The 20,178-nt window shown below is 37.8% G+C and overlaps 1 protein-coding gene across 1 annotated transcript in view; it reads left to right on the top strand.

Moving 5' to 3' along the window:
* Positions 1-14,125, top strand: part of LOC143032805 (trypsin-1-like) — a 60,833-nt gene extending 46,708 nt beyond the window's left edge. The window contains exons 4-8 of the mRNA XM_076197868.1: positions 4,450-4,626; positions 10,979-11,143; positions 11,553-11,746; positions 13,365-13,481; positions 13,697-14,125. Coding sequence (XP_076053983.1) covers positions 4,450-4,626; positions 10,979-11,143; positions 11,553-11,746; positions 13,365-13,481; positions 13,697-13,852 — 809 coding nt within the window. The 3' untranslated portion in view covers positions 13,853-14,125. The remainder of the gene's footprint in view (positions 1-4,449; positions 4,627-10,978; positions 11,144-11,552; positions 11,747-13,364; positions 13,482-13,696) is intronic.
* The last annotated feature ends 6,053 nt before the right edge of the window (positions 14,126-20,178 follow it).

Genomic DNA, 20,178 nt, shown 5'->3' with positions numbered 1-20,178 from the left:
TCTTATCACTACTCGCATTTTTCTTTCTTGCAAAAAGTCTTCCATCCAATTTAGCAATTTACCTTGTATTCCTCCTTCATATTCTAATTTCTTAAGCAACTTCTTATGTGGTACTTTGTCAAAAGCTTTTTTTAGGTCTAGAAATGCACAATCAGCCCATCCATCTCTTTCTTGTATTATATCTATTAGCCTTGAATAGAAACATATTAAATTGGTGACGCATGATCGTCCTTGTCTGAATCCAAATTGCCTTGGATTTAGTACGTTGTTTTTTTCCAAGTATTTTACCCATCTACTTTTGATAATTCTTTCACATATTTTTGCTATTGTACTTGTTAGAGAGACTGGTCTATAGTTGGTAGGTTCTTCTTTATTTCCTCCTTTATATATAGGTACTATATTTGCTTTTTTCCAATCTTCTGGAACTTTTCCTTCTTTTAAGGAACTGCTTATTATGCTATGTATTTTGTCTGCCAGTTCATTCCTACATTCTTTCAGAATCCAGTTTGCTATTTCATCTGGCCCATGCGATTTTCTGACATCAAAATTACCCAAGTGTGTCAATATTTCATTCTTCGTTACTTCTATTTCTTCCATAGGGGGGACTTTTTCCTTCCACTCAATCTCTTCAGGTTGTATATTTTCCCTTGTAAACACTGATTTAAAATGTTTGTTCATAATTTCTGCCATTTCCATTTCCTCAGTGTATTCAACTCCCCCTTGTCTTAATTTCTCCAAGTCTTGTTTGTTTTTCAGTTTATTGTTTACAAATCTGTAGAATAGTTTTGGTTGATCTTTACACTTTTCTATAACATCTTTTTCATATTTTCTTTTTTCCTCTCTGCACTTTTGTACATATTCATTTCTATAACCAGTATATATTTTCCATTTTTCAGGTCTTCTGTCTTTTTTCCATCTGTTCCAGGCTTTGTCTCTTTTGTCTTTTAACTCCCTACAACTTTTGTTGTACCAGCATTTTACATATTCTTTTTCTTGTTTTTGTCTTGGGACATACTTTTCCACTCCTTCTTTGTAAATTTTTGTCAAAATATTCCATTTCTCTTCCACTGATGTTTCTTCTTTGTATATTTCTTCCCAGTTTTCTTGTTGGAAGAATTCTCTTATTTTATCAAAGTTTGTTTTTTCATACATCATTCTTCCTTTTCTATATTGTTCATTTCTTTTCATATATTTTTCTTCATTAAGTTCCAGTTCAATCAATATGTGGTCACTTTTACCTATTGGTGTTTTATATTCAATCTTGTCCACTATTCTAGGTTCAGATGTAATTATTAAGTCTAGCCTCGATGGTTCTTCTTCATTTCTATACCTAGTGTTCTCTTGTATCCATTGTGTCATTGAATGGTCAGTAATCATCTCAAGTAGAGCATTTCCCCATGAGTCCTCACCACTCTTTACTGTCATTTCTTCCCAGCAGATTTCTTTGCAATTAAAGTCGCCCATCATAACTATTCTTCCTCCGTCTTCCATTATTTTAGTTAATGCTATCTTTGTGTCCTCTAACATACTTTTATGTTCATTCTCCTCCCATGAGGCTGTTTTCGGAGGCACATAGTTGATCACAAATTTTCTGCTCTTCTTATCTCGGTCTTCCACTTCTATCATAATCATCTCTACTGTATTCTTTCCATATATGACACCTTTCACGTTTATATCCTTCTTTGTCAGGAACATAACTCCACCCCCTTGTTTTTTCTCTCTGTTTCTAATCCAATAATTGTATGTATCATGTCCTACACTGTTGGGTGGTAGTGGGCCTTTTAATTTTGTTTCTACAATTCCCATTATGTCCGGTTCTTTTTCTTTCAAATAATCATTCAGTTCATTCAATCCTGTTATCAATCCATCTATATTTGTGTAAGACACTCTTAGTTTTCTGCCACTTCCATTGTGTTCTCTGTTTCCCTTATGTTTTTCTTTAGTATGTCGAACTGCTTTATTTTCATGTTCACTACTCTCCAATAGAATCTCTCTTTCTCTGACTCCGTTCTTTCCTCGTTTTTTGCCTTAGCTTCAATTCTTTTCTGCTTTTCTGCCTCTCTTTCCTCCTTATTCATTTCTCTTTTTATCCATACCTTTTTATATTGATCATTTGTTGCTAGTTTCCCTGTCTTGGATAGAATTTTCTCTGCTGTTGTTTGTGACCTGAATTTAATCTTAATTGGTCTGGTCTTATCTGTACTATATTTTCCGAGTCTGAATTTTTCCTCAATTTCCTTTATAATTTCTGGTTCATCTTCCTGGACTAATTTTAATAAACTGCTTACCCTTTCATTTTCCTCCTTGATTCTTGCGGTTCTATCTGGGTTATGTTTCTCTTCCATTCCTAATATAATTATACATTTCTTTTTGTCAGCTAATTCTCTTACTATATTCTCCTTCTGTCTCATCACTTTAATAACTGAGTCTTCATTATGTTCTTTCAATTGCTGTTTGACTATGTCAGTGAATGAAACCTTATTCCCTTCTTGAGTTATTCTCCAATTTTTAGCTTCTGTAGCTATTTTCTCTCTGTTTTCATTACTATTCTTCTTCAATTTCTCATTCTCCTCCTTTACATTTCCTAACTGTCTTTTTAGGTCCTCTATTTCTTCAGTTAAGTTTCTGTTAGCCTTCTCTAGTTGTTCCAATCTTTCAATTCTTTGGAGAATGGAGCCTACATTACCTAACTTACGTTCCAAGTCCTCGATCACCTTATCAACTCTCTCCTCTAGTCTTATCAGTCTGGGGGGGGGTTGTGTCCCCCCCACCCTCTTTAAATCCCTGGAACATATTCTCGTCACTTTCTACTGTATTTCTCCTCTCTATACTTCTAATCTTTACATTTTTATTTGCCATTTCGTCATCCGGTGGTCGTTTCATGTTGACCTTCCGCCCGTCTGCCTGGGCCAAGTCCTCCACATCCTCATTTCCTTCCATTTCCCCAGTAATCCCTCCCCCTCTCCTCTTTCCTTACTTTCCCACTACCTCACGAGCAATTCCCCCCCCCTGCAAATACAAAAAGGCACTTCTCTTTGCGTTGGTATCCTCAATCTGCACTTTTCTTCAGAGCGTTCGTCAAGCCGTCCGTTCGTTGAAAGTGTGTGTGTGTGTGTGTGTGTGTGTGTGTGTGTGTGTGTGTGTGTTAACACGCTTGCAAACTGTCACGCTTTATTATGCTTAATAACGTAGAAAAAACTGACATCTATGAGACTGATTAACGTAATTTTGTATCAATCATACAAGGACCAAAAATGCCACCCCTCAAAAAGTGCCGCCCGGGGCGGACCGCCCCTACCGCCCCCCCTTAGCTACGCCACTGAGTGCTTAATTTCAAATAGGTATGATGGAATATCCTAAAGCAGTGGTTCTTAACATTTTTTAGTGCCAGTGCCCACTGATATTTCAGAAAAAAAAATCCCGTACTCCCATCCATTACAAATACAGTGCAAACATATGAAAAGGACTCATTCTAAATATACAGTACCATGCACTGGCTACCATGTCTCGTACCACCAGGTTCAAGGTTTCATATCCCAAGTCAAGAACCACTGCCATAGAGTATGTCGATGATACATATACATACATACATACATACATATATATATGTATATATATATATATATATATATATATATATATATATATATATATATATGTATGTATATCACGTTAAAACCACTGTTGGAGTAGAAAAGACTGGAGACGGGGAATCTATATATTTCGATTGCAAACTGCAATCCTCTTCAGTAGATACAAATAAGAATAGTGAGTGCTACTTAAGTAGCACCCTTGACATGAGAAAGGGGAACATTGGGAGAGGTCTCTACCCTCGGCTCACTCCATATGTGAGGTCAGGAGGCAAATGTCTTTTTAATAGGCTGGTGATGAAAAGACCTGAAATTATATCCGGGGACCATTACCCCTTTGAAATGTTCATATTGGGCTGGTATTCAATTATAGTAGATTCTACCATTTTCTCCTGAACTCACATCTGGATTTATAAATAAGCTCAGCTTTGTCCCAATCTAAACAATGTTTAAATTGCTTAACATGTTAGAACACAGCTGAGCTTTCTTGTCCATACTTAATGGAACGTTTATGTTCGATCATCCTAGTGTTCAAATCCCTTCCAGTCTGTCCGATGTAAATTAAGTCACAACCTTTACATGGAATCGAATATACCCCTTGACTACAATTCACCGTCCAGAAACTCACTCCTGTTCCCCTGATAGACAAACTTTCCCCTTAGTCCTCCTTCCACGTATTTTAATGTTTACAAAAATTGTCTCGTGCCTCGCCGGACTGCCATAAAACCTTCATTGTACCATTTGTACAATTGGCAGAATATAGACTAAATTTACCACCCTTGTGCTGTACAACTATGTTTCCTTCTCGAACCACTTGTACACCCATGGCGGTTCTTTAAAGCTACGTTATTGCTTACAGACGAGTTCCCCTGGCAAGTATCCCTTCAGTGGAGGTACAATTGGTACACCTACCATGTGTGTGGAGCTGCAGTCCTAGATGAGAGATGGGTGATCACAGCCGCCCACTGCGTGCATCAATTCACGGTCAATGACCTCATTGTCGTGGCTGGAGAACATCATCTAAAAAAGAAAGAAGGTGAGAGAGAAGCAGTACGACCCACGGTAAAGTGTATGTTCATTGGGCAGGTTAATAAATAGCATTGCCAACCATTTCCACGAAATATTTTTGCTATTGAAATTGAATTTAGAAAAAAAGAAAATCAACGTTCCTCGCATACAAGAACACCCCCAGCCAATAGACTATGGGCATAGGTAGCCTATGTTATGCACGTTTTGTGAATCTGCACAAGTTATGAATATATATCAAATGTGCAGCACCAATAATGAATGCATAAGTGGACGTACAGATAACGAATCCATTTGGCATGCACACGTGAACATTCATAAAAAAGTTAGGTTAGGTAAGTTAGGTTAGCTTCATATGTGCATGTCTAATGTATATGTTACCTGAGAGCCCAATTATTAATTCATTGTTGGTGCTGCACGTTTTAATTAATATTCATAATATGTGCAGATTCACAGAATGTAGCATGCCAACCTACACAATAATATTAACACTAAGATTATGATCTAGTTTCGCCTTCAGCCTAACCTATCCTTAGACATATCGGTTTGTATTTCCTATTCTTTCTGCCCTGTATCCCTGGTTTTCCTCTTCATGATCCTGTTCCTTCCCATTTTCTTCACTATTATGGTCAGACTTCCCATTTTCATAATCATTGTCAAGATGTAAACTTCGGCATGTTCCTGATCATCTTCTGAGGTTTGGCGTCTCAAACATTTATGGTTAGAAGGATAATGAACGACCTCCACCGTCAACTCCTCTTCTACAGATCCAATTAAATTTTACGACATTTTCCAATAGAAACCACGAGTGTGTACGCAATAATCACATTTACAGCACGATGCAATGTTGACTCCCATGATGTTCTGCCTAGGGTGGCCAGACGTCCTCCTTTTGAGCACTTTGTCCTCCATCCGGCGCAACCTCACGCCGGACGTGCATTTGTCCTCCTTTCTTGGGGTATGACGAACATAAATGAATAAACAAATAATAAAGAATAAATAAATAAATAACCCTAGGTATACAATAATGCCGTACAATTAAATTATGTGGGAGTACTCGGCAGCCGAAGTAGACAGGAACTGCACAGGACCAATGTTGTGAACGTGTGATTGCATGATTCACATCTCATACACTGGGCTGCAGTCCTGAGGTGGCTACGGTGCAATGTGGTTTGGCAATTAATTTATGAGGTTAACACACTATTTAATTGAAATGTGAATATTACGTTGGTGGAATTGACTGGGATAGTTTACAAAAATATTTCTAAAAGGGAGTGGGTGGTTTAGAGAAAATATTCCATATATTGCACTGACCTTCAATCTTGTCTTTTTACAATGAACAAATAATTATATATATATATATATATTTAAGATTATTTCAGACAAATGAGAGAGAATGTGGGTGGGGAAGGGCAAACGAAGATGTGTTAGGAATAGAGTTTATTGCCCTAACGTTGCGACCAACTTGGTCTTCTTCAGAGGACTACAGCATTACAAACGGATCACAATTCTTATATTCGTAGTGAGAGGGAACCCGCCAAGGTATGAGCGTCATGTTTTCCCTTTGGCTAACGATTTAATTATTAGGACACTTGCTGCTTTCGAGAGGCATTTAAATCCGTCTCTGTCGTTGTTGTTCTTGTTGGCGGCGATATGTGCAGCTTCCACAGTTTTTCTCATTTTCTTCTCAAATCCCTCGTGTAGAATTTCTGCGTTGTTCCAATCAGGTAGATGTCCACATTTGTCCAGGTGACGAACCAGGGAGTTAGATGTTCTATGAGCCCTGAGATCGTTTTTGTGCTCATTCAAGCGTTTATTGAACCCTCGACCTGACTCACCGAAATAAGATGATGGACAACCGTTGCATGGAATACGGTAAATGACACTGAGATTATTACGCATATTATTATGTTTCTTAAATATTTTTCCTATTTTATTGGAAGATATTTTTGCTATATTTATTCCACCTTTTAACAAATATTCATCAATAGCTATGGTGTTTATAGAATTAGGGACAGAAATAAAATGAGACTTATCCTTTCCCGGGGTTCGGACGTTTGAGCCATCGTAGATCTTCTTGGCTTTCCTTGTTGTCCTGGTGATCAAACCTCCGGGGTATTTCAGCTTCCTAAAGGTATTCTTGATGTAAGTAAGTTCATCCTCTAGGAATTCTTCACTGCAGATACGACTTTGTCCATTATTTTTCAGCACACAGCAGACGTGTTAAAACGGGTGTTCTAATAGGTTTCTTTCTCAGAGCTTTTCGTATCTGCAGTGAAGAATTCCTAGAGGATGAACTTACTTACATCAAGAATACCTTTAGGAAGCTGAAATACCCCGGAGGTTTGATCACCAGGACAACAAGGAAAGCCAAGAAGATCTACGATGGCTCAAACGTCCGAACCCCGGGAAAGGATAAGTCTCATTTTATTTCTGTCCCTAATTCTATAAACACCATAGCTATTGATGAATATTTGTTAAAAGGTGGAATAAATATAGCAAAAATATCTTCCAATAAAATAGGAAAAATATTTAAGAAACATAATAATATGCGTAATAATCTCAGTGTCATTTACCGTATTCCATGCAACGGTTGTCCATCATCTTATTTCGGTGAGTCAGGTCGAGGGTTCAATAAACGCTTGAATGAGCACAAAAACGATCTCAGGGCTCATAGAACATCTAACTCCCTGGTTCGTCACCTGGACAAATGTGGACATCTACCTGATTGGAACAACGCAGAAATTCTACACGAGGGATTTGAGAAGAAAATGAGAAAAACTGTGGAAGCTGCACATATCGCCGCCAACAAGAACAACAACGACAGAGACGGATTTAAATGCCTCTCGAAAGCAGCAAGTGTCCTAATAATTAAATCGTTAGCCAAAGGGAAAACATGACGCTCATACCTTGGCGGGTTCCCTCTCACTACGAATATAAGAATTGTGATCCGTTTGTAATGCTGTAGTCCTCTGAAGAAGACCAAGTTGGTCGCAACGTTAGGGCAATAAACTCTATTCCTAACACATCTTCGTTTGCCCTTCCCCACCCACATTCTCTCTCATATATATATATATATATATATATATATATATATATATGTATATATATATATATATATATATATATATATATATATATATATATATATGGAATGGTGTAGGTAAAGTCCAGGTAGAGGTAGATATACTTTATTGTCTAACCTTTCGATAGTTTTCTTTAGAGAGATGCTGGTACAGGTAAGTTGGGATACATCTCTTATATAATTACTGAGCGGATAATCTCACGGGTCGTTTTGTAGTGTTAGGTTACTACACAATAGTGAAGGTACACCTCATTGAGAGAAAGGAATGATGTATACTCCAATTTTCTCGAGACTGTTAATTGAACATATAATGCGAAGTATAGTTGAATAAATCAGCTGTCTTGTCGGCGAAACAATTAGAAGGACATATAAAACATTTTATATCACCACGAATACATTTGCTTACGTATTACGATTTATACTTTATGGAATAATGATACTAACATTTACAGACATTTACATAGATATAAGAGACTTGACAGTATTAACAATGTTATGTTTCCATAATGCAAGTTTAAGCGGGGTGACAATATTAATAAAGAAAAGGACTTATGGTGCGCGAATTCTACAGCCAACGAATGTTTAAGGCATGACTTTGCTAGTCTCGGAATAGAGCTCGCTGATTGGCCTGCACATGTCTCCGCAATGACCAATCTTGCTGTTACATGCGCTAAGTTTATAAACCTTTTTTATGATTGGTTGAACTTGATGTGTTGATATAGGCTGCTTCAATCGTTTCTCTTGTCGTCTTTTTCATACCAGTGTCAGATTTTGGTGTTATTCCAGTTAGGCATATGGCCGTGTTGTGTAGCGGGTAATACTAATGAATTAGGTGTTCTGTGGTGTCGCATGTAATTCCTGTGTTCATATAATCTTTTTGTGATTCCTCGTGATGTTTCTCTGAAGTAGGCCACATGGAATCTTGTAATATTGATATTTCTTCCACTATTATTTCATTACATTCCAAATATTCACTATTACATGTTCCCTCTGAGTAAGGAGCACAAGTAATAACTAACCTGCATGGATGGGTGGGTTGGTTTACAGTGAGTGTTTGGGTGATCCAATCGGATTCCTATTCTTCCCACGGAAATTATTTCGTTCCCCTAATTATTTGTATGTTGTAATTGTAATACATAATTATCCTAATAGAATGACTTAAATCTGGAGTTTCCTAATTTGAATAACTTCCTATATTGCTGATGCTATATAATTAACACAACTCTCCTCTTTTTAGCTTAGACAAATGAGGGGGAGAGGGTACGTCTTACGACCTACATCTAATTATATCTGCGTTTGCATTGATACCATGTAATGTACCCTAAACCCACAAATATACAAAACTAACACACCAGTAGTTCCGGTACTACAATAATATGCATGTATATATATATATATATATATATATATATATATATATATATATATATATATATATATATAATATATATATATATATATGTATGTATGGTGGAAAAAGAAGTCACGGGTCTAGTTCCGAGTTTCTGAGTTCATTCCTGACCGGTTTCTCTCTATACGTAGAGCAAAACCGGTCAGGAATAAAAAAAAAAAAAAAAAGTATGATATCGCACTATGACAAGAGTTTCATTGCAGGTATATATAATATATATATATATATATATATATATATATATATATATATATATATATATATATATATATATATATATATATATATATATACTTGCAATAAAACTCTTGTCATAGCGCGATATCATACTTTTTTTTTGGGGATTGACCCGAGACAAAAAAAAAAAAAAAAAAAAAAAAAAGTATGATATCGCGCTATGACAAGTGTTTCATTGCAAGTATATGTATATATATGTATATATATATATGTATATATATATATTTATATATATATGTGTGTATATATATATGTATATATATATATATATGTGTGTGTGTATATATATGAATATACATGTGTGTATATATATATGTATATATATGTATATGTATATATATATATATATATATATATATATATATATATATAAAGTTAAAATGGTGCCCAGGCTTGCAGCTTGAAAAAGTTGTATGGATGGGGTGAAATTCATATGAAGAGTGCATATAGTGTCAAGCATTGGAATTATTGTATTTGCAAATGACATCTGAAACCAGTGTAATCAACCAATATTGAAATATAACAATGGTATACAGTACTGCAATTTTGATGTTGCTATTGCAGAGAGGGATTGGGACGCCATGACAGGGCAACTTGAACAATGAATTATCGAACACCTCCTTGGGATTGAAACTGGGGCCCCCATATCAGAGGCAGGAACACTATCTGCTGCTCCATAAGGACTCTAAAATGACCAAGGTGTCACAATGTTCAGAGCTCAAAGTAACCAGTTGTAAAAATTTAAACTTATAAAAAATAATGAGATGAGGTGTAATGAGATAGTCATTCCTATTGTCAGGCTGTAGTCTTGCTCTACACTGGACACCAAATGTTAGGTTGGTAGCCTGGCCCCACACTGGGTGCCAAATGTTAGGTTGGTTTGAGGGTAAACTCTGATGGAGAAAATATTTGTTTGTTTAGATGTGAATATTGGGGGTCAATAATGATAGCTCACTCTAAGGGCGAGAAAGGGGTGGGGAACCGGGAGAGAGGTGACGATAGTGTGTATTAAAAGGTGAGAAAGCAACAGAGCAGCAAGCCAGGCTAATGATATGATGCCAAGGCGATCTGAATCTTCGGCGTTCGTCATGTTTTTATATACACGGGCCAGGTCATGACCCGTACTCCTAATTGGCGCAAGGTCAAATTTGATGCCCGGCAAGTCGGACTCAAAACGTTCTCATATTGGTGACTCACAAAGACAGAGCGTATGGGGGACTGGTACTGTATGTGAGTTCTGAAAAAAAATCATTATTCATCACGTGGCTCTAGTTGAGTCATCGCTGGTGCTGATGCTGGTACTGCATGTGAGTTTCTCAAGGAGGCTTTGTCCCACCCGTGGGCCTCAAGGACGGGCCAGTAGAAGAGGTGAGAGAGGAGGACAATCATCCTAACACCTATAAAATTCAGCTAATCAAACATATAGTATCTGTACTATATTTAATTCTATTTATTTTATTTTCCATTCAGCTATCCTTGCTAAGAGGAAAAAACATGGATGATTACTGAATATATGAACAGTAAATATATCTACATCATTTATAGCTTAGGCTAAAGACTTAGTAATGTGTCAGTCCTTCAGAAAATTCTACTCAAATAGTAGTCTGATGTATACCTCACATGTTACAGGCTCAGAGCAGACCCGCTATATCCAGAGGATCATTGAACACCCAGACTATAACACCAACACCCAAGAGAATGACATTGCTCTTATCCAACTGAAGTCCCCACTCAACATCGATGGCATGACAGTGTCACCTATATGCATGCCGCCTTATATGCACAACTTCACAGGTGAGGTGTCATGATTGGTATCTTTCTACAACTTATGTTTAGCTTCTCTGCTGTATGAATTCCTCAACAAAGGTAACCTGATTTTATTAAAAATAATGATGTTACTTAATACTATAAGAGTACAGTATATCATAACTTTCTAGGTCTGTTACAATGGAGCTTCTATACTGAGAAAACAGTATAGTGTAACAAGCTGTCTTATGATGTTTTACATGTCAGAAAAACTAAGGTTACACTGTGCACAAACCATTTTTGTGAGGTTCCTTATAAAGACAATTACATAAAACAGGCTACAAATAACTTTAACAAAGAACTAATGAAAAAAATATTAAATAAATAAAAAAATAGATGAAATCCTATTTTATACCATGTTAAAATTGCAATACAGGCTGATGTCCTTTTTCAACAGATGACTGTATTGTGGCTGGCTGGGGTAAAACAAGTGAGGGTGGAAGTTCTTCAGACTACCTTCAAAAGGTCATTGTGCCTATTATTAGTGATAATGCTTGCAAGACTGCGTATCGAAGCATTGGCTATACAGGGCCAATTGTCGACTCAATGATGTGTGCAGGATTTGAGCAGGGTGCTAAGGATGCTTGTCAGGTGAGAGTATGAAATATCAAATGGTCACATAACAGGTAAAGAAAATCATGTATACACAGTGCAATATAATTTTTATTCAGTGTTTAGTTTCAAAGTACAATGAAGTAGTTTAGTTTTGAACAACTAATGTAGCAATCCTTGTCCTCATTGTTATAGTGACATCTTAAAACTGAGTGAAATAGTTTAAGCAAGGTCAAATCTTTAGAGTATATCACCATACAGGAATTATTGGTTAACAATCTTCACCCCTTTACTATGTTTGCAAGCAATATTCCTTCTATCAGTCAGAGTAAAACCTTTATGGTGCACCATTACAGATAAGGGGTTTATTGGCATTCTCACAGCAAACTATGAACATCTACTTTAACAAATGCAACATATCTTATTAACAATATCAGTAATTTTCATCAAAACTACTGTGGGGGACATTAACTTTTATACCTTATCCCACATCTTTCTATTTATTTTGAATAACTACCTTGACATAATCTCTTACCTACAACTTGGTTGGAGTTATCAGCCATCCTGGTCCAGAAGAAAACAAAAGGGTAGGGAAGGGCCACTATCACCAACTCACAAGAGACTAAATTAAAACAAATATTCTTTACCCAAATATTTTTCTACACCAAACCCTCCTCCCTCAGGGCAAAGAATCAAAACTTCTTTTATTCCATTTCCTCTCTCATTTGTATATCCTTTGCTCTATCTTGCACCAAAATTGTCTTTACATTTTTCTCTTTTTCTTTTCTTTTTTTAATTTCATTCTACTTTTCATATGTACCCTGTATGGAGTTGGTTGTATAGATGTTACTTAGTAACATCTATACACACCAAGTCCACATTCCTTTATGACTAAAAACTAATCTCTCAAATAAGAATACTGATCAAATTTCACTACCCCTCCGTTCTGCTACCTTCCTTGACTTTCCCGACGTACCAACTCTGCAACTTTTCCCGTTCAGTGCATTATTGTCCCAAAGGATTGAAGTACTACATGCTAGTTACAGACAAAATATTAACATAGCACCTACACTTTCTCCTTTATATTCACCATTTTATATATTTTCATCTTATTTCCTCACTTGATTTAATTTTCACCCTTCACTTTGGCAGAAGCATTTCAACAAAACAAAAATGTTTAGCAGTGTGAGACCTCTCATTAACGGATGTTAATTAGCTTTGTTTGCAGTGTTTTTGTGCTGTTGTTTAGTGCATGCAATCACTATGCCACCCAAAAACCACTCCAAAACACAGCAAAAACACCACAAATGCAGCTAATTAACGTCCGTTAATGAGAGGTCTCACTGTATATAGAATCTGTATCTGTATGCCAAGGGCTTCTTTCCCCTTATAAGAGAGGTAGCCAAGTCAAAGGCACACCCACTCCCATCCTCTGACCTTGGAGAAGTGTACAGAATACATATACAAAAAGATCTTTTTCCCCATATAAAGAGGGTGGCTGAATCAAAGCATACACCCTGTATACATGTGAAAACTTTTTCTAACTCTTCCTAGATAATTGTTTTTAAGCAGAACAGATAAACCAATAATTGTATATCTCACCTTTTTATATCTTAAAAGGAGATCCATTTCTAATTCTCCAATATTTCTTTTGAAGGGAGACTCTGGTGGACCTTTTGTTTGCCGTGGGCCTGATAGCTACTATTACCTGTCAGGTATTGTATCTTGGGGTGTGGGATGTGCAAGACCTAATGTTCCTGGAGTCTATACAGAGGTGAGTTTTGATAATTGTAAGTTACTTTAAAGGTAAATGTGTTAGTGTATTTTTTCATTTTGATTACAAGAGAAATTAACTTTTTATGTAGCAGTTATATTTCATGCATATGCCAAATCAAGACAATTATTAATAGAAGTGTAATATTGTTTGCTGCATAAATTATCTATTTTATAAGGGTAATTTAAAACTAAGTGCTTTCTTTTCCTGACTAGGTGAGTCGCTTCTCAAAATGGATAAACAGTGTTCTTTCCAACCCAAGAGCAAGTGCCAGTACACGTCCTGTCAATGTACGACTAGGTACAATTGCACAAGCAGAAGAATATCATGGCTTAGGGGAAGAAGAAAAAGAGCAGAAAAAGGAATCATGATGTGGGTAGTGACAGAATATAAACACATCAATATTATTTATTTCCTCATTTGTAGAATTAATGCTAAGTAACTGATGAAACCTTAAGCTTTCACATGTCATTACCTGTCATAAGCAGACCTGTTCTTCATGGTCTTGGCTGTATTGTCCTTAACCTAAGTTATTTATACACCATACTGTATTTTAGAACAGTAAGCCTTAGATGCTCACAGTTTTAAGTCTCTGAAGATTTTCACTGTGATGATAATAATAAAATAAAATACGCATAAAAAAATGTGTTTGATTAGCACATGCAAGTTATTTGTGACTGGCCACTAGATGGCAAAGTATCACTCAGACATATCTTGCCAGTTTACTTCCTGCTCTCGAGATACTTAACAACCAGAAGTTTCACAACCTATGAATAATTGGAAGTGCATAAAAGAAGCCCCAAAAAACAAATGAAGGTAATGATTTTAAAAGAGAAAGGTGAATATATATTTATATATATATACACACACATACCAAGGGGTTTTACCCCCTTACACGGAAGGTAGCCATAATCCAACCCCACCCATTTCATCTCCACATACTCCACTCCCACTCACCACCACTCCCTTCCTCTTTTCTTGGCTACTCCTGGATGATGAGTCATCCCTGTATCTCGCCCACTGCCCTGGGTCAAAAGCAATGCAGTAAGACACTGCACATCCACAGCAAGGCCACTTCATTTAATCAGTGACCCCCTCTCTGTCCCCTCTTACAGAAAAAGAGATGGGGAGAAATTCCTTTTGACTGCATTAAAATTCCTAACCCCTCCCTTTCATGCATCACATCATCATCCATATGCAACCATTTTCCACTCACCCTTATCTTCTGCCATCTCCCTTCTATCCTCAACAGAATTCCCCTCTTTCCCATCTATCCATCTCTGCCTTCCACATTTTTTTACTAATCTTTCCTCATTCATTCTGTGTCCAAACCATCCCAATGTTTTTTCGTCAACCCTATCTCCCAACTCTTTTTCCATCCCTCCTCTCCTCATTTCTCACTCTATCCAACCTAGTAACCCCTACCATACTTTTCAGATATTTTCTCTCAAACACATTTGAACTCTTCCTCTCTTACATTCCATATTTCTGTCCCATACAGTGCTGTTGGCACAATCACACCTTCATACAATCTCCTCTTAGCTCCCATTCCCAAATGTCGATTTCTCATTATATTCTTTAATCCCCCAAATCATTTACTTGCTTCTCTCAGTCTACATTTTACCTCCTCTCCCTTTCTCACCACATTCTCCCCTAAGTATCTAAAGCTATCCACTTCCACCAGCCTCTCTTCCTTAATACTCACTTCCAATTTGCTGCCAAACCTTTTCCCTTGTACATCTCATCACCTTACTTTTATCCACATTTATCTTCCACTTCCTTCTTGCACATACCTCCCAAACTCCACTAACTTCCTTATTCCCTCCTCTGATCCTGCCACAAGTGCAGTGTCATCAGCAAACAACAACTGGCTCATCTTCCATTTTTCTCCATTTTGTTTAACCATCTCCAATACTCAGCCCATTACCCATGCATTTACCTCTCACACCACCCCAACCATGTATAAATTGAACAGCCATGGTAACATGACACATCCTGGGCAAAGTCCCACCTTTACTTCAAACCACTCGCCCTCTCCATTTCTGATTCTAACACAGGCTCTACTACTCTTGTAAGAAATCTTGACTACTCTTAACAGCTTTCCTCCTATTCCATATATCTGCAATATCTCCAACAGTGCCTCCCTGTCATAAGCCTTTTCCAAATCCATAAAAGCCCAAAAAACATCCTTACCTTTTCCTAAATCTTTCTCTCATACCTACTACACTACAAAAATCTGATCCACACAACCCCTACCTTTCCTACACCTACTGTTCTTCACCAATTACTTCCTCTTTTCCCCTCCTAATCCTCTCAATCAAAACCCAACTACGCTCAGACTTGGGAATCGACCTGTGTGATAAGGCTGCCAGAAGGATGTTGTGCCACAGTGATCACCACACAGGCTGTATATCCGTCCTAACGTGAACACATACATATACCAAGGCTTTTTCCCCCTTCCAAGGGAGGTAGCCAAAAAGGGAAAGGCATAAAAACACTCCCACCCATTTCATCCCTCCATACACTCCACACCCCTCCCACCCTTCCTCTCATCTGAGCACCTCCTGGATGACGGGTCATCCCTGCACCCTGCCCACCGCCCTGGGTCAGAAGCAGTGTCGCAAGACACAGTACATCCACAGCAAGGCCGCTTCATTTAATCGGCGACCCCCCCTCTCCGTCCCCCTTTTTGCATACACTGATATACACTGGTATACACCAGGTATACAACTGGTGGCTCGCGGTGGCCACAACCACGTATATAACGTATACACCTGGTGGCGAGCGGTGCTCCTACAACAGGTATACAGGACGGGGAGAAATCCCTTCGGGCTGCGTCAAAATTTACTCACACTAACGTGAACACCCTTGAACATTATTATCTCCAATGACCCATAGTGACTGACAATATTCCCCAGAGACAAGGCATGATGATTTTATGTAACACTTACATAGTACCACTATCTTGCCATCCCCATTTCGGGGAATCTTGAATGACTATTACATTATGTCTCCCTTTAAAGAATGCATGTGATAGATAACATGTCCTCTAATACAATACTGTAATTAATGTACTATTGTTTGCCGCCCACGGGCATAATAAATTTATTAAAACCTCCCAACTACATTAAACAAACTGATCACTGAAACTACTACACTCACATTTGTCCCATTTCCCTTGTAAAGCAGAACTATACAGGCACTCCAGCACTCTACCTTCTTTTAGACAAACATTAAACAGCGTCACTAGCCAGTCCATCACTGTACCTCCCCTTTTTAGGCATTCTGCATGACAACCATCTAACCCAGGTGCCTTACCTGCTCTCATAATTTTAATAACTGCTTTCATGTTTTCTTATTTCTCTTCCATTTTCCTCATTCATCACTATCATTTTCTTATATAATAATAATAATATTAATAAAAAGTAAGATGTCTCACACTAGCTCTGGTTATTTTTCAGTTTCTTTGTATCAACTTCTTACCATATACAGCCATAAAGTTCATCAAAATTTCCTTTACCATTACAGTTAGTCTTAAATTAGACCTATACCAAAATTATAACGAAAATAGGGAGGTTGTAGAGTCTCCAGGGTGTTTACTGATAACTTTCCCAAATATGTGATCAAAACTGATCTTTGGGCAAAGTAACTCTGTTTTCCTTTATAATTTATTGAATTATGACTACTACTGTGCCTTGCTACATTACTCTCAACTCAAGTGGTGTGGAGGGGAACAGGTATGGCCCTTCAGTTCTGAGCTGAGCAGGGGTGTTTAATGAGTTTGGTGCATAAATGGAAAAAGTAGAAAGGTTGTAAATATACTGTATGAAGAAATAATGTAGCCTAAAGGAATTTCTTTCTGTCTCCTTTTTATATTTCTTGGGTAGATACCAGAGGGCTGGGGGTGTTACCATCTAATGAAGTTTCACTTGTCAGGCTTTGCTATGAAGGTGCTGTGTCTTGCTGCATTGCCTTTGACCTTAACAGTATAGCTGGTGATGTATGACCCTTCATCCAAGAGAACGAAGATGTGAAAATGGGAGGAACAACAAACGAGTTATTCGTTGGGTGTAGAGTATGTGAATGGTTTCGCTTGGCCACCTCTTTTGTCAGGGGGAAGGAACCCTTTGGTATGTATATGCATATATGTATGAACTGGGTGTACTTTCACTCAGCCAACTCTCTTAAAAGGTGGCTGTCAGAGACTCCCCCTATTGCCCATCTATAGATGCCATCAACACCCTCACCTCCAACTTTGGTACAATTCCAAGATCTATCAACTTCCGACCCTGTACTTTTCCCTTACTTATATCACATTAGTAGAGCCTGTGTTAGAATTAGAAATGGAAAGAGATGTGTCATGTAGCCTTGGCTGTTCAATTTATACATGGATGGGGTGGTGCAAGAGGTAAATGCAAGGGTAGGCCAGGCATTGGAGATGTGGTAGAAAAGAGAGGAGTGGAGGAATGTAGGTTGAGAGAAATTAATACTTTGGGAGGTTAAAATGTGTAATGAGAAACAGACATCTGGGAATGGATGCTAAGAGGATTGATTTGATTTTATGAGTTTTTGGCCAACGGCCAGGCTCTGGGGATGCTAAGAGGAGATTGTACAAAGACGTGATTGTGCCAACAGCACTGTACGGGGTAGAATAATGGAACATAAGGGAAGAGTTTAAATGTGTTTGAGATGAAATGTCTAAGAATTATAGTAGGGGTTGCTGGGCTGGATAGTGAGAAACGAGGTGAGGAGGAGAGCAGGGGTGAAAAAGGAGTTGGGAGACAGGGTTGATGAAAGAGTATTGGGATAGTTTGGATACATGGAAAGAATGAGTGAAGAAAGATTAGTAAAAGAGGTGTGGAAGGCAGAGGTGGGTGGAGAGAACATGAGGGGGTGGCCAAGGACGAGATGGATGGATGGGGTAAAAGGGGCACTGGGAAAGAGGGGAATGTCTGATGAAGAAAGGAGAAGACAGAAGATAGGTATGAATAGAGAATGTGTATGATGCTGTGATGCATGGCAGGGGGTGGGGTGAGGGAGTATGTGTAAATATCTTGACATAGCCCTTTCTCCATCTTCTCTTTTTCTGAAAAGGTTATAAAAAATGTAACACAAACTTCATTCCAGTGTTACATACGTATACCAATGCTTTTCCCACCTTACAAGTGTTAGTAAATTAAAATACAGAACAGTGGGAGGCATATCTACTTTCTAAGGGCTTCAGTGTCATTAGCCTAGGTCTATTTTTAGTTTTATGGTATTCCTTTTGAATAAAAATTGGTGGGGGCTTGTTTACAAATGTAATCACCAAATATCTGGATTTACCTAATTTTCATGAATATTTTGATGCATCCTGAAGGGATTTCTCCCCATCCTCTCTTCCTCACAAGGGGACAGTGTGTGTGTGTGTGGATTGCATATCAAGAAGCAGCCCTGCTGTGGATGTACTGTTTTGCTGCATTGCTTCTGACCCAGGGCAGTGGGCACGAGACCAGGATGCCCCTTCATCCAGAGCTAAGATAAGGAGGAAAGGGTGGTAGGAGTGAAATGGGTACATGCTTTTTAAACTGGCCTACCTTACATGGAAAATCAAAATGCCCTTGGTATATAGATAAGACCTCATTTTCAACATGCCCTACTCCCCAGTGGAGCTGGATACAAGGTGCTCTATTGCATTAATACTCCCTACCCTCTTCAATCCTATCATGACATTTTCACCCATCCCATTAGTCTACTGTATGTGACCAGAGCATGTTTTACTAGTGTGAACAAGTTTCACAAAGGCAAGCAGGATTTGTGTTCAAGAAACATTCATGAACACAAAGATATTGTAACACAACCCACTCAAATCAAATATTTGCATGCACATCAGGGTGCCTGATGTATGATGATGTACCACAAAAAATAAAGTTGCTGTCATTATACTTGTTCTATCTCACCCTGAACAAATGACAAAAAAGATCAAGCCTCTTCACAGAATACAGAGGTCACTCAGTTACTTCGAAATAAATATAATCAGGAAGTCAATGCCAGCATCCTTGTATACACCAAGCATGGTTCATAATGCATACATAGGCGTTAATGTATTCATGAGGCTGGGTGTGTGATAGCAGGAGGGTTTTTATTATTTTACTGCTGGGCAGGAATGATTGAGAACTTAAAATGTGTATCAGTAACAGTATCTCACTTACTACATTATGGCATACCTCAATTATTGGATGTTAATTTAACAAATTGAAGTTCAATAAAAATTTTGTTATCCTATCAAAAACAAAAATTTCTGAATACCAACTTGGCTACACTTTTGTACTAGGTTTGACGTTCCTCGAGCGTAATAAATTGATTAAAACAAAAACAAGAATACCAACTGACAGGCAATAAACTCTTCTCAGGTCAAGTCCAAAAATGGATGCCTTCCAGTAGGACCCATAAAAGCGAGTGGAAGAATGCTCAGGAATCAATCTCCATCATGAACCACATCTCCTGGAGGCCCAAAATCACTAAAACTTTCACTATCTACACCAATTTTTCTCTTGTTTATCAAATCAGTAGGGTGGTCAACAGGTATCATTAAATTTAGGCTTTCCACAAGATCTCTACACAAACTTCAATTGGATAGTTTCCACCTCTTCATATAAAGACAGCGGGCATTTAGCAAATGATTCCCTCCAACTACACTACAAACTAATGCATTTCC

This window comes from Oratosquilla oratoria, chromosome 14 (genome assembly GCF_046742065.1).
Source record: "Oratosquilla oratoria isolate Oo_2021 chromosome 14, ASM4674206v1, whole genome shotgun sequence".
Lineage (NCBI taxonomy): Eukaryota > Metazoa > Arthropoda > Malacostraca > Stomatopoda > Squillidae > Oratosquilla > Oratosquilla oratoria.
Note: the sequence above shows the minus strand (reverse complement) of the source record. Positions and strands in the feature narration are given on the sequence as shown.